Source organism: Drosophila grimshawi, unplaced genomic scaffold, assembly GCF_018153295.1.
Source record: "Drosophila grimshawi isolate 15287-2541.00 unplaced genomic scaffold, ASM1815329v1 contig_1369, whole genome shotgun sequence".
In the NCBI taxonomy this organism is placed as follows: domain Eukaryota; kingdom Metazoa; phylum Arthropoda; class Insecta; order Diptera; family Drosophilidae; genus Drosophila; species Drosophila grimshawi.
In genome coordinates, this window is record NW_025062891.1 from 5,469,214 (window position 1) to 5,485,333 (window position 16,120).

The 16,120-nt window shown below is 38.0% G+C and overlaps 2 protein-coding genes across 2 annotated transcripts in view; one reads left to right on the top strand and one right to left on the bottom strand.

Annotated features, from left to right (window-relative positions):
• The first annotated feature begins 2,965 nt into the window (after positions 1-2,965).
• LOC6560402 (transient receptor potential cation channel protein painless) lies at positions 2,966-6,310 on the top strand. Its single transcript, XM_001987503.3, has 3 exons — positions 2,966-3,211; positions 3,275-5,278; positions 5,482-6,310. Exons 1-3 carry the CDS (start codon positions 2,993-2,995, stop codon positions 6,022-6,024), a joined length of 2,766 nt encoding a protein of 921 aa, XP_001987539.1. The 5' UTR covers positions 2,966-2,992; the 3' UTR covers positions 6,025-6,310.
• Positions 6,311-7,370: 1,060 nt separating this feature from the next.
• Positions 7,371-16,120, bottom strand: part of LOC6560404 (sodium channel protein 60E) — a 35,194-nt gene continuing 26,444 nt past the window's right edge. The window contains exons 20-27 of the mRNA XM_032734080.1: positions 15,786-15,919; positions 14,819-15,488; positions 14,368-14,727; positions 14,165-14,273; positions 13,919-14,100; positions 13,535-13,635; positions 11,230-11,454; positions 7,371-11,153 (exon numbers count right to left, since the gene is read on the bottom strand). Of these exons, the coding sequence (XP_032589971.1) occupies positions 10,588-11,153; positions 11,230-11,454; positions 13,535-13,635; positions 13,919-14,100; positions 14,165-14,273; positions 14,368-14,727; positions 14,819-15,488; positions 15,786-15,919 (2,347 nt within the window). The 3' untranslated portion in view covers positions 7,371-10,587. The remainder of the gene's footprint in view (positions 11,154-11,229; positions 11,455-13,534; positions 13,636-13,918; positions 14,101-14,164; positions 14,274-14,367; positions 14,728-14,818; positions 15,489-15,785; positions 15,920-16,120) is intronic.

Sequence of the window (16,120 nt, forward strand, 5' to 3'; positions counted from 1 at the left end):
AGTGTATCTGTATCTGTATCTGTATCTGTATCTATATCTGTATTGTGTTTCCTCATATAAACATTTGTGCTTTTTCTTGTGTTGAAATGATATTTGGCGGATGCCACAAAAAGTCAGTTTGGCATGAAGTCATGCTTAGTCGGCGCAGCCGCAGAGCCATCCACATCCATCTTAATTATGACGTTTTTTATGATGACACTTTCAGAGATGCTAAAAAAAAGGAAAATTAAATGTACGGCAACTGTAATATTTGAGTAATTTGTTTTGTTTATTAACATGAGATGTAGCTAAATGCGTGCTTGTTCAAATTAAGTAGCAAGATCTCGAAGAAATACTGTTTATAATTTCACTGGAATTTTCTAGTTTATAGACTCCTTTGCTTATTGTTCTACATTCTTAATATTAAAAGTAAACAAGAAAGCTTGCAATTGCCGTCAGTGCATTAAAATGACTATAAATTAAGTAAACAAAGAACGCAGTTGCCAATAAACTGGCTGAACACAAACAAATTGGATCGCTTTGCTATCGCGTGTGTGTATATAGTGTGGGTTTATAGCACATATGTATATCGCCCCATCTCCAGCTCCCAGCTCAAATATCCAGCTATCACGATGCCCGAAATTTCTGTCACGCCTCTCAGACAACTCGTCACGTATTCGAAACCCAAACCAAAAAATGCTGACAAACATTAAGTTTTTATGCGATCCGTGCAATAAACTTGTCATGGAACTGAGCTGTGGCAAAGTTGCGCAAAACTTCCTCGAAGTATAGTAATTATTTCTTTTCTTATTTTTTTTTGTTTTTTCTGGCATTGCTTGCAGAGATCTGCAAAGAAAACTCGATGAACGGGTTTGGCAAGCTGTTCCATATGCAATTCCCGTTTCCTCTCAAACTGCGGATATTGCACTTTAAATACTGAGCTAAGATTTGAATGTGAATTCCAAAAAACTTGCAAGACATGCACTTTTCCTTTCTATATCTTGACTTTTTTTTAAAGCTGACCAATTACTTCATTCCACTGTTTGTATGCCAAACAATGAATTCGTTTGTCAACTGACAGCTTTAATAGGCTTTGTAAACACAAGTTAAAGTAAATACTGGTAATGTTTCTGTTGACAAGTAAATACACACAAAGAACCAGTCAACAAAATTCTGTGTACCTTTAGCCAATTAACAAAGGTGATGCTGCAAATTATGCTTATCCATAATCGGAGGGGTCAACGTTTACAATAAATAATTTGTAAAAGCTATCAAATGACGGCAGCTACTTATTAGTTATTCGCTGATTACTTATTGATACGCAAAGTATTTCCCATTTAATTCCCAGCGGACATTCTCGTTTTTGATGGTATTTAAAATATACATAAGATTAAAACACAGCAGCTGGGCGATATTCAAATTAGCCCAAGTCGTTGGCGTGATTAGCCGATTTCTCACACATTTTAAGTATCAAAACAGACAGGCTATATATTCGTCTATACATACATATATTGTCGATCGGAGCCAGACTCTGAGAATACGCACAAAAGAAGCCGCCTTGAAATTTACGAATGCCGCCAAATGAATCTCCAAAGAAAAGCCCCAGGCGCAAAAAATCGCAGCACATTGAAAGCGTAAAGCGTAACAAATTGATTGCTAATTGATATTGATATGTCGATTATTTTATGATTATTCTTTATGATCATTAAATCTGATAGCAAACTCTAAAAGCTGACCAAGTCAGCTGCGAAACTGGACGCGATCACAAGGTTAGGCCACTCCCACTCACACACCACATCACTTCAGTTGAAGCACCACTTGAATGTGACTCAATTGTTATAATTTAATAACTAATTACATGGGGTCGTGTACCACAAAAACCACTTAAGAGCGCTTTCTTTAATTACCACAGCGCAGATTGAACAACCCAATTGTACATTTATATATATAGATGTATATGAATGTATATATAAATATATTCTCTTGTATTTGAATTTGTGTACATACCAATTAGGGAAACCCGTAAGGCAGCTTTCGGCAGAGAGACTGCCCAGCTGTCCGACTGCCAGCTGCTGATTTTGACCAAAACGGTCAACGCATCAACACTTGGCCCATAGCCACTGCCACAGTGCTTGTGAAAATCAACGTACCGTGAAGCGTTTGTCAATTGTCTATGAGTGTGGATCAGAAGGCGAAACTTTGGTTCGTTTCAAGGTTCCGGTCCCTCATCTCTCTCGTACTCAACTAAGCAAATATTATGCTGGACAAAACCAAACCTCTGCTTTATATTACGTCTTAAACTGAATGCGGGCTTCTTCATTGTCATGCCATTCTTTGCGCTTTTCAAACACAATCGTTGTGCATGGCTCTTATATATATTCATTTTATATACTTTAATCTCAAGCTCAGTATGTAGTAAACATTAATAATTGGCAGTTATTTTTAGCTTTAACTTTATCAACTACTTTTTCTTATGTTCATCTTTTGACACCATATCTTTGTGCGCTTTAAATGTATTCTGCAAAAATTCACTATTAGCTGCCGTTCCTTGGCTTCAATTTTCTCACATCTGGATGATCTGATTTTCAAGAGTAATGGTTTGACCTCTATTTTAATACTGCAATTAAATTTGAAAAAATGTTTTTATATACAAATTATACTCCACAAATGTATATTTGAGCATCTGTTCTATGTTCACAGCCATAACTTTGCCTAGCAATATCATAAAATTAGCAGTAGCAGCTTTCCAATTAGAAGACGCCATATGCTTTAAGCGTATTGTTAGCGTAAATGGCTTCGACCCAATCATTTATTTAACATAATCTCTATACTATTAACAAATTTGCATATATATGCATATATAAACAGGTCAGGCAAAGCAGCCAGCTTTACAAATTCAACATCTGCCATAAGTCTGTTAGGGTTTTTGATAGTTCAACTTTATCCTTTTAATCTTATGGCTTAACTTGTTTATTTAACAGTTAACAAATCGTCTGCACAATTAACAGACAAGATGGATTTTAACGGATGCGGCTTTAGTGATCCGCAGGCGCAGCTGAGCGCAGCGCTTGCCAAACGCAACATACGTGAGTTCCAGGAGGCGCTCGAGATGGGTGCACAGCCCAATCTGCAGGACGAGCGACACACGAGCATCTTCGAGAAGGCGCTGTCAACCGCAGGCTGTGCGGACTTTGTGGAGGCCTGCTTGGTGCACGGCTGCAATATTAATCACGTGAGTAGCACTGACTGATCCATCCAGTTTGAAGTTGGCATTTTAATCAACGCTGTCTTGCAGATAAATCCCAAGCATAACAAGGCTGCTATTAGCTACGCTACCGACTCCAGGGATCCCAGCAATCTGGCGGTGCTACTGCGTCGACCAGGCGTCCAGGTGGATCGCAAATATGGGCAGCTGACGCCACTCAACTCGCTGGCCAAAAATGTGACTGCAGATAACGTGGATCAAGTGCGTGCCTGCATGCAGTTATTGTTGGACTACGGTGCCTCCCCCAATGCCATCGATCAGGGAGAGCGGACGCCGCTGCACCATGTGCTGCAGAGCAACAAAATAAAGGCCGCCAAGCAGGAGCTGGTTTTGCTTTTCCTGGCGCATCCACATCTGGACATCGATACTTATCGCAACGGACAGGTGCGACAGCTGCTCCAACAGCAATATCCAGATCTTCAGCTGCCACCGCAGCGGGAGTGCAGCGCAGATGGGGAGATCGACTGCGATCGTCTCCTGCGCCAGCTACGCGATGGCGATGAATCCCAGTTCGAGCAGCTGTTCGCTGAACACCAGCTAAATATAAGCGACAAGGATAACCAGCGCAATGTCAAACAGGAGCAGTATCTGCCACTGCTGCTGGAGTCCATCAAGCGCGGCAAGCATCGCGCTTTTGATGCAATCCTCAGCTCAGGCATCAACATCAACCGGAGCACACCCAGCGAACAAACTGTTCCCGCCGAATTGGCCATCATTTGGGGCAATTGGCGTGCTCTGGAGAAACTGCTGAAGCATCCGGAGCTAAAGCTGACTCCACGCTCTTCGCTACTGAATACAGTGATCAGCAGATTGGAGGAACCGCCGCTGGATGACTTCTGTGATCATCAGCGCTGCTTTGAGCTGCTGCTCGGCAGCGAAATAATTGACATCAACGAGGTGGATGCCAGCGGACAAGTGCCGCTTTACTATGCCGTCAAATATCGCAATACGAAAGCGGTCCAGACGCTCCTACGCCATGGTGCCTACATTGGTAGTCGAAGCCAGTTCGATGAGCTGGCCATACAGGACATGTCGCCAGAACTGCTCGAAAAGCACTTTGACTCCTGCATCACGACCAATGCACAGAAGGCCGGTGTCCAGAACTTTGAGATCATAATCAACTATATGAATTTGATGCGTCAACAGCGACCAGGACAACAATCTGGCAAGATGCGTACGTCCCAGCAGTTGCACGATGAAATGACTCCGATTGCCCATATGGCCAAGACGAAGGAATTGCGACATCTGCTGCAGCATCCACTGATCTCTAGCTTTTTGTTCTTGAAATGGCATCGCCTCTCTGTCATTTTCTACATTAACTTCCTGCTGTACACATTTTTCACCGCCTCCATCATCAGCCACACGCTTCTAAAGTTCCACGAGAGCGAGCACACGGCTCTCACGGCTCTAACTGGACTGTTCACTTGGATTGGCATTGTCTATCTAATCATAAGGGAGAGTATACAGTTTTGCATGGCCCCACTCTCCCACTTCTGGTCGCTCACGAATCTCATGGAGGTAGCACTCATCTTGCTATCCATATTAACTCGGATCGAGTCCAACTATGATAAGGAGACACAACGCATATTGGCCGTGTTTACCATACTGCTGGTAGCCTTGGAGTTCTGCCTGCTTGTTGGCTCCCTGCCGGTCCTTTCAATATCGACGCACATGCTCATGCTGCGCGCTGTCTCCAGCAGCTTCATCAAGAGCTTTGGCCTCTATTCGATCTTTGTGCTCACCTTCAGCTTGTGCTTTTACATACTCTTTGGTAAGCCACAGGATCAGCAACAGCAGGAAGCAAACAGCACGACAACCCAAGAGAAAAAAGAAGAAGATGGAGATGACTTCAATAGCTTCTCAAAGCCCGTGGAGGCTTTGATCAAGACCATCGTGATGCTGACGGGCGAGTTCGACGCCGGTGACATTAAGTTCGACAGCTTCTCCACCTATTTCATCTTTCTGCTCTTTGTCTTCTTCATGACCATTGTGCTCTTCAATCTGCTCAACGGTCTGGCTGTGTCCGATACGCAGGTAAGCTTCAAGCTCCATTTAATAACTATCTTAAGGTATTTTTGAAAAGTAGATTTTAAAATATATCTCGTAAATTTAAAATATTTTCTGTAAACCAGAAAAATATTTTCTTTTTGTCGATTAGATACATTTTCGGTCGTCTTTTTTTTTTAAATATTGTTGAAAATTCCAACTTATATGATGTAATACTCTTTTTCCTGCAGGCTATCAAAGCTCAGGCGGAGCTGAATGGTGCCATCTGCCGCACCAATACTCTGATGAGATACGAGCAGGTCCTTACGGGTCGACATGGACGCACTGGATTTATTGTGAACAGCCAACCATTCCGCACCATTTGCCAGCGCCTGATGAACATCTATCCGAACTACATGTCTGTGCCACAGATATCCATATTGCCCAATGATGGCAACAAGGTGCTTATACCGATGTCCGATGCCTTCGAATTGAAAGACTTAAGCAATGACAAGAACAAGGCCAGCTTTCAGCCATTGGCCACAAATGCAGCACTGGAGCAGCAGAAGAAGCTGCTCGATCCACCGTTAAAGCTGCTGCCCTGCTGCTGCTCCGTACTCACCGGCAAGTGTTCTCAGATCGACAATCGAACTGTCAAACTGGCACTATCCGTTCTCGATCAGAAATCCAATGCGGAGCAGAAGCGTCAACGCGAACAAATCACCGAGAGAAGATTGGAGAATATCGAACAGAAACTGGAACACTTGCTGAACTTGCTACAAGAGCGCAACTAACTAAAATGTGTAGTAGAGAAGTACCAGTATTTATATATTTAGTTAGATCTATGCATTTATTCCTAGCTATTTGTAACGAGTCCTGTTTCGTCCTTATGTTTCCCATGATCGAGACTGATCTACATTATTATTATTTTGTAGTCAGAAATTGTTTTATTAACATACGAATATATAAATATAATTAAGTTTAACAAAAACCCTTAAGAGTTATTAACTGAATGGAAATAATCACTATTATAATAGGTACGATCTTTTCAATATACTATATACAATTGAAACTAAAACTGAAAACAATTTGTTTGCTTTAATTATTAATGTATTCATTTTTCATTTCCATTTATCGCCCAATGTTCAACAAGTTCTCTGGTTCTTAATTTATATACATTTACATATATATATATATGTGTATATATATATATACATATGTATACTATAATATACATCTTTTTTACGCATGTGCACAGTGGTCACTGCTATCCAAAAGTGTTTGCAATACATAATTTCAATGTTCAGTTTAAAATTGGTTTTTGACATCAGTTAATAAATTTTGACTTTTGATAAGTATACGTATAAGTATTTAGTATAAGTATAATGGTTATATAATATTTAGACAGTAAATATTGTATAAACGAATATCATTACTGTACCATTTGTACCCGAGTAAATATTTTTTATTGCAAATGTTAGATTTATGTTTTCTTATTTTTTTCGTTTTGTGTTCCTTTTTCTGTTTGATTTGATATGATTCGGTTCAATATGACACAATATACATATATTTATATATATATATATATTATATATATTATCATCAATGATTTTTAACTGGGAGCTCTGCCAATTGTAGGCCATCTAATACACAAGCTTATATATAATTAGATTGGCTATGAGCGGATCGGATCAAATCAAATCAATTTCATGGCCTAACAACTTGCTGAGAGTTTTAGAAAATGCCTAACGGCTAACAAGGCCAATTAAATCAAACGAGCGATGATCAAAATTAATGTTATACAAAATTGCGATAATAATGTGCTAATAATGAAGTTTCCAAAAGAGAGATCGAAATTAACAAATATTTGTTGATTGTGCCATTGATTTGTCTTTGATCCGTTGCAATTTGAGCGCAGCTATGACTATAATAATATAATTTGAAGCTATGCATCTATTAAGGTAAATATTTGATTATAGTTTAGTTAGGACGACGACTAAAAACGCATTTCTAATATCAAAAAACTGTTCGCTTTACAATTTTTGTAACTGCAAATCAAAATAATTGACATTGTTTTCAGAGCATATTAAACAATTTGTATGCTTTGCCCATTTCTTCTTATTTATTATAATTATAAATATTTGTTTGTCGGTTTCATTTTATATATTTTGTTTTTAATTATGTTTGATATATGAAACGTTAACTTTATTGAACCTCAACGCGTAAATATTCAACAAATAAAATCGTGTATTCTGTAAGGCATACCTAATCAAACCAGCTGTACTGTACAGATCTGTACTATAACTATACATATTTATTTAGGTATTCAATGTATATATTTTGCATTTGCATTTGTATTTGTATTTCTTATTAGACCCGGTTCGGTCCGCTGCACTGCGGTGCTGTGAGCTATGTTAAATGCATAGGACTGTATTATTATATTTGTTCTTTTTCTGTTACATGTGTCAGTTTCTGTTGCATTTTGGTACATCGTTCGATTTGTTTTTTATTTTATTTATTTTCTTCTTTTTTTTGTTGGTACTAGTAGGAAATTTTGCTAGGTTCTGTAGTTAAGCGATCGCATTTTAGTTGGGTGGCCTTTTATGTAGGGGTTTTTTTTATTTCATTTGTTATTATTTGTTGGGTTTTCAAGCTATGGCCCCTGGCACAGGTTGCGTTTATAATTAATATATGCCTCATTCGAATTATTGTCGTTATACTCTATGACTAAATAAAATGTTGTGTTATTTTAATATAGAAGTGATAATAATGCCTTCGTTATGCATCCTAATCAAATAATTTTACATTTCTTTTGCAAGCGATTATTATTAAAGACATAATTAAAAATTAAAGCTTCTTTAAATTTCCTTTACGTTCTTTCGCTTTCGGCTTAGCTCCATTGATGCTTTCTTTTGTTATGATATTGCTATCCGTTCATTATGTACAAATCGAGTATGAGTTCTATTGTAAATCCTACGTTATAGTACAATATATAGTATATGTAAGTATGCATGTATAATAATCCTTGCAAATGTTTTATGCCTATGTACCAATTATAAATATCACTTAATTGACGAGTGTTTGGTTTCTGTCTGCTGTATTCAATATTCATTTGTTTTTCGCTTATTTTTCACTTATTTGTATTACATTTTATTCATTTAGCAAATTGTTAACAATTCTAATTAAAAGTTATGTTCTTAAGATGATCCTTCTTCTTGTTGTTGTTGTTGTTGTGTAAAAATTGCAGTTAAAATCACAAGTGTGTACATTTTGTTGTTTTTGTTTTGGTTTTGGTTTTTGTTTGTTTTGGTTTTTGTTTTTTTGGTTTTTGTTTTTGGATAAAAAGAATTAGTTGGTACCATAATTTCAATTTACTATCAATCGCCTTCTGATTGTCTGTTGTTAAGTTAGAAAGTTGAGTCGAAGTGTGTAAAGTGTAAAAATGTGTGCGTTGCACGGACTGCTGCGGAGGAAGGGGTGTTATCGGTTATATCGGTTAAGTTGTTCGATGTTAAAACTTAATATATGATTGCATGCAGTTAAGTTAACACAATCAATTTTTCACAGAATTATTTCAAATAAGTTTCTTAGAAACTTGGCCAGAGCCTAAAATAGAATACAAATGTAATAAGTATATTTTTAATATCATATAAGTAAGTTTAAGTATATATGTATATCAATGTTTGTGGAAGCTTGTATAGAAGAGCATTGATGCAATTTTGATTTCACATTAGTTAGACTAAATAAAAACATTGTATGCCTATGTCTGGTAAGTATTCGATTTAGCAATAAGTTCGTATAATAAAAGTTCTCACTGGTACACAATGCACATTGCTTAGGTAGGACTTCGGTTCAACTGTCTGTTTGTTGGTACGTAAGTAGGTATTATAGAGTAATTATTAAGAGACAAGTGTTCCTGTTTATATATGTATTTTCTATGTATTGAGTGTGTAAGTATGTAGTATAAATAAATACCCGATTGGGCCTTAGCTATTAAATGATTTAAATTGATATCAATTGCTTATTTTGTTTTTGCTTGGAATGTTTAAATCACTTGACATTTTTGGTTTGGCTTTAATTGTTGAGTTTTTCTTCTTAAATTTGAATCTTGATTTGAGAAATGATGAGAGTAGGAGCAAGTATTGAAATCTACTGTTTAATACGTCTCTTTTGTACTTAATGCACTTGTTCTGTACGGCTATCATATATAATCTAGCATGTAAATGTAATAGTATTTTCGTAATTAAATATATCGAACGTAAAACAAAATTGGGAACACTTCTTTCTCATAAATATTTCAATTAATTTGCTCTAACTAATTTAATATATATTTTGGATGTTGTATGAGTAGGTATGTATGTATGTATATAATTAGCTTTCTTTAGTTTAAAATACTTCCTTTGGCATATGTACAAAATATATAGTTGTCCATATATATTGCATTGAAGAAAACAAACTCTATAATTATCATCTACGTCGCGATTGTTAGTTACAATTATGTAATGCATGTATATATCTATGTTTGTAAGTATGTATGTATCATCGTATTGTATTGTATAATTTAAAACAACCTTCAAAATATCTTCAAAATCGTTCGATATAGCTCTACTTGACTGACTGACTGATTGACTGACTGACTTAGCGTAAAACCAACCGTTTAGTTAGTATCTATTTATACATTACTACATCGTATATATAAATCAATTTAATATTAATTTTATCGGTATTGTTAAAGTTACTGTTAATGTTACTGTTAATGTTAATGTTAATGTTAATGCTAATGTTAGTGTATTCATTCCTTTTGTTTTGATTTGATTTGAGTATTACAACGTGTACGTACTGTACGATTTAATGCACGTTTTGTTAACACAGAGTTTATATTGATTTCGTAAACTAAATTAAACTAAACTAAACTAAACTAGGACTAACACTAACACTAACACTAAGACTAGTCTAGACTTAGCTGGACGCACAGCGCACTGTTGCCAAGACACATATATTTATATGTGTGTCCATATATGTATATAGAATGATGTAAACATTGGATAGTTCCGTTTAAGTATCGTATAAAGCGACTAGTATTTATGTATATATAATTAATCGACTATAATAACAAAGGGGAACCGATCGCCCCATGCCTAGGTCTAAGCAATTACAAGTACTCGTAAAAATGCACATGAAAATTGCTCTCAGACTGGAGATTGTCAACTTGGACGCTGCTTGGCGGCACCAGTTGACTGGCTAGCAGATGAGGTGCTGCTGCTGCTGCTTCTGTTGCTGCATCTACTCGTAGTGCTGCTGCTGCTGCTGCTACTAGTTGAGTGCTGCTCCTCATCTGTTCCCATATTGACTGAAGGTCATCTCTGCTGCTCATCGATTGCAGCAGCAGCAGCAGCGGCAGAAGTAGCTTCTGACAGCGATTGCGGCAGCTCTTCAATTGGGACTATGTCATTTGTATTATCAAGATTAGACTCCTCGGGATTGTAGTCGTAGAACACTTGCGATGTATCGCCCTGCACATTAACATCGATGGGCGCATCCACATCGACGGTCGTCGGTGCATAGGCAGCATTTGGAAAGCCGCTGTCAGTGCTGAAATCGCCTCTTGGCGGCTCCTTTGGGCTATCGACCATTATCTGCACCGTGGGCAAGAGACAGCTGTCCATGGCGATTTCAGATGAGCTCGAACTGATGCGTATTTGAGGTGGTCTCTGCTTATCCATGCCATTGCCGTTTGTCGAACTATGAACGGGCGAAGATGGACTAGACTCGTCCTCATCCTTGTACTCCTCGCTCTCCCGATGCACCAGGACATGCACCAGAGTCGCATTGTCCGGTCGTAGGCCGAGTGCATGTACATGCGGATGCGTTTGCTGATCCGGTGATGGCTTCGTCACAATCACCTCCGGTGCCGGGCCCTCCGCTGCAAGCGTTTAAAAAAGGCAAACATTTTAGGGAATTTGTTCCATGGGAGATGGTTAAATACGATTTACACATACAGACAAAAGCGTTCTTGTTAACTCTTAAAGCGCTTTGTGCTGACAAACCTCTTTCTAGGGGCGGTTTTTTGCGAATAAAACTAGAGGCGCGCTTACGCGTTGGAGTTGGTGCCACCTGTTGTTGGTGTTGCGCTTGCTTGTCACTTTCAACGTTGGTGGCGCTAGCAGAGACGGAGGCAGAGGCGGAGGTGGAGGTTGAGGTTGTTGTGTTGGTGTTCATTGCAGCTGTTAGTGGGTGAAATGCACGCATTAGTGTCAAACGGTCGTGATTAGCTCAAAATTACGAAGGTCGTGTGAAAAAGGTTAAAGATCACAGGTTATAGATAGGGGTAAGAAAGTAGTCTGTAAGTAGTAGTCAATTACCAGTTAGTAAGTAAACTGTCAGTAGTCAGCAAGTAGAGAGTAAACCATAAATAACTAGCAATTAATAAAGTGATAAATAGTAGGTAGTAAGCAATAAGTAAGTAAGTAGTATTAAGTTCGTGGTATGTAGTCAGTAAGTAGCAAGTTAAAAGTAAGTAGTAAGAAATAAGCAAGTATTCAATAAATCCTCACTAAGTCCAGTAATCAGTCAGTTATAGTTAACAGTTAAATATCAGGTAAAGAGTGATTAGTAAATGGTAGTAGTAGTAGTAGTAGGTATTAGTAAAGAGTAGTAGAGTATTAGTAAATAGTAAGTACACAAAGAGTATGTCATGAAGTAAACGATTAATAATAAATTGCGTGTGTCTGTACATCGATGATTATTGATTGGCAAAAGCAACGTTTGATGTGCGATTATTGTATCACAATGATAAAAACTGAGTTAGAGATCGAGAGATTGAGAACGATATATATATATATACATATATATATATATTGAGAGTGAGAGAGAGACAGAGAGTTAAAAGCCACATGAGAATAATGATATATGTACATATACATACATATATTGATATACATATATACTTGGTACTTGTTTTTATGTATGTGAGTATAGAATATATTAATAGATAATTGTTGGTGCGATCTATGGTGGTGTTGGCTATGTACAAGATTATATACATAAACACATACATATTGATATTGATATTGATATTGATTGATAGTGAGATATTGATTGAGTGGATTGAGGCTGTGATTTAGGCACTTGTCAATAATTACTTTTTCTATGTACTGAAGGTGAGGTTAAGCTGTCATCGACAGCATCCTGATGACGCAAAAAGAAATTATAAAAGCTTCGGCGACGACTTGCTCTAGGCGCTTCCACAAATATGCTACCGCTAATGATAGTAATAGAAATAATAATAATCGAAAAAACACATACATAAATTTTTATTGATGTTCATTCGTAATAGAAACTGTAGAATGTTAGATAATTAAGACAGATAATAGATACAGATACTTTTTGTTATCAATTTTCTGTACGGTTAATATTAGCTCTGCAATTTTTTGACGAAATTACGGATTCAAGTTGTCATAGAACTGTACAAAAAAGCTGCAATTTAATAAAGCTGTACATTGTTATAATACAGGTATGTAAGTGTAAGTAGGTACGATTATTGATTATATTATGTAGAGGAGTTCCCCGAGATTTTGCATATTTTTTCTTTTTTTTTCATTTTTGACTTTTGGCAGCGATATTCAAAGAGCTGTACTTTTAAGATCGCTGTTCAGATAGATACCGAATTTCGGGGCTAGGTGTACTTTTGAAGGCATAGGATAGAGTTGTATGGTAATGCTACGGAAACTATAAAAGATATAATGATAATCGTGATAGATCGCAAAGGGCAGGCAGCGGCTAAGCAACTTAGAAGATAATCAACTAAAATTACGCATTCGGTGATTAACGAGTTTTTGTTTCAGAGATAGTCAATGTTTTGATTTTTTGTTATTTTTTTTTTGTTTTTTTCGGATAGAGCACTACTTACAAATGATAATTTCATAATCTCATTTTACTGAATACGTTTTTAGAACTGCAAATAGGTTGTAGTTGTTGTTTAGAGTAGAGTTACAATAGAGCATTTGTAGCAAATGAGACTTTTTTATTTGTAATACTGATTTAGATATTGGTTTGGATTTGCTTTGCTGAATGAGGAGCGATATAGATGTTGAAATTAGTTATAAGTCGACTTGTACGTATATTGGGTAGTTTTAAATATAAATATATTATAAATATATATATATATATTGAGTAAATATGAGTGATCTGGTGGCGGCGAGTTATTGAAGAGAACTAAAAACAAAGTTGAGAGATTGCTATTTGTAACTGTAGTAATTGTTGTTGTTTGGTTGTTTAGCTAACTGGTATGAGCATTGCCTTTACCTAAGTAATTCAAGCCACTAGGCTGGGAGCCACTTCTTAAAACGGCTGTGACCATTTCTGCGAGCAAGGACTCATAGTTTAGGGAGATACAAGAGGATATGCTAAAAATAGGGCTCAAGTTTCATATATTGTGGAACACAAAATACGTTAGATTTTTATCAATGTTGCTGTTTTTGCTGTTTGCTGTTTTGCTGTTTGCTGTTTTACTGTTGCTGTTCATGATTGTGAAAGCCTTTCGTCTAAAAATTGCATTTCGAATCACGTATATGATATATATACATATATATATATATATACACATATACATATAGATATATATGTGTCTGCATGTGTGTTTTTCTGTGTGTGTACGTGTGTCTGAGTGTAAAGCACAAGATTAACTACCGTTTGCCCATTTCGTCGCTCTGCTGCTTGATATCCCTGACCACATCATCGGCGCCAGAGACAAGCATTAGCGGAAGATTTAACCAGGGCCCGGCCAGCTCGCTGAGATCGGAGGCATCGGAGGCGCGTGAAGATTTCCGCGAGGAGGCGCGACTGGAGCAGGCAGTGCCTCGACGGCTCACCTGTGTCGGACAGTACACGTGGAATCAAATGGAATTCTCTGTTTGCTACAATTCTTTTACTCACCTGCAGATGGAAGAAATTGAGTGCGGAGAGTTTCGACTGCCAGCCGCCGGGACTAGAATGCTGCGTTGCACTGTCGCCGGAATTGGAGCGTTCTTTTTCCTGCTTGCGTCTGTGAAATAGCAATGAAATCATTTTAATAAATTAAATTGAATTTAGATTGAGATTGAGATAAAATGTTTTTGATAGGGTGCTGTTGTTAGTACCGCAAATAGTCCTTCCAACCGGTCTGTATGGTCTTGGCCGCCTTTTCCTGGCGCTTCCAGATCCGCGTCGACGAAACAATTTCCAATTCTTTGCGCGTTGGAAACTGTTTCTTGAACTTGACATCCATTTGTTCCTGCAACTGTTTGAAGTTATCGGTCTCCTCGACATGACCTAGCACGTGCTTAACTAGCGCGTGCAAAATGTCAAGACAGTGTATTTTATTGCCCTTAGAGATGGGCAGATTAAATGACACTAACGCGACATTATTGGGCTTCGAGATGCCCAATGGTGGATCGAGAGAGGCAATAAAATCGGACAGTTGCGAGAAGTGTATAAACTGGGTGGCATGTGGATCATATCTGCAACGAAATCAATTAAACATCAAGTTAAACCATTCGCACTATTCAATTCGATTCTCGTTCTTTATCGGGGCTTTCGCTAAGAACCTACTTGGACCAACGTATGTAAAACATTTCCAAATCATCTTCAACAATGCCAATCTCCTCCTCCTGGTGCGCCTGATTAAAGTTCTCCAGGATGATGGCAATGTACATGTTAATCACAATCATATAACTGATTATAATGAAGCTCGTAAAGTAGGTGATCGCCAGCAGCGGATGGCCGCAATCGCCGTTCGCCTGACGATTGAAGAACGGATCACAATCCGGCGGTTGTATCATCAGCGATTCCAGCACATCGTTCCAGCCTGCCGACGTCATCAGACGAAACAGCAGCTGCATACTGCGCCCAAACGTCTGAAAGTTTACCATGTCATCAAGTGCGCCCTGTAGCTTAACATGCCCAAAGAGCGACATGCCCAGTATCGCATAGATGAATGTAATCAGACCGAGCAGGGCGCCAATGTTAAATAGCGCTGGCAGCGAGACGACCAAGGCAAAAAGCAGCTTGCGTATGCCCTTGGCTGCTTTGATGAGCCGCAGGATGCGTCCAATGCGAAAGACACGCACCACACGCAGCAGCGTCGGACTTATGGGCAAATCGATCATTATGTCCTCCATAAGTATGCCAAAGATGGAGGCCAGCACCAGCAGGAAGTCAAAGACATTCCACGGTACCGTGAAGTAATGATAGCGCAGTCCCACAATCTTTACAATGGCCTCTGTGAAAATATATCAAATTAGTAAATGTACTCTAAGATCGAGCAGCTATTCTCGGCAAGCCGAAAATGATATACCCTTGCAGATCGAAACTCAACTGGTCCCAACTCATCTGGTTTGTGTCCAGGAGTTCGGCATATAAACAAACAGACAGGCGGACATGGCTTCATTTACTCATTCATTTCTGTTGAGCAGGAATACATATATTTTTTGGGGTCGCTAATATCTCATTCATTTCAAAGCTAAAATACTTTCTGCATGGGTATTACAAGATTGTGGATAAATTCAAATTTACTTACCGAGTCCAAAGACAGTGGTGAAAAATGCATTGCTTACTTCCAGTATAAAAAATACGGCATGCGGCTGATCGTAGTGCTCAATGCCCATGGTAAGCATATTTAGAAAAATCAGTACAAATATCGCAATTTCGAATCTGCATAGTATGATCGATGGCGATTCGTATACATGGTGGAGTTAATGGCAGACACAAACACCAAAGTATATGAAATTATAAACGGATATTGGTTAAGAAAGGAATAAAGACACTAACTTCGTGCGTGCCGAAGTGCAGATGCTGCTCAAAACTATGGCTACAAATTTATTAATATACTATGTATAATATATATGTATGTAT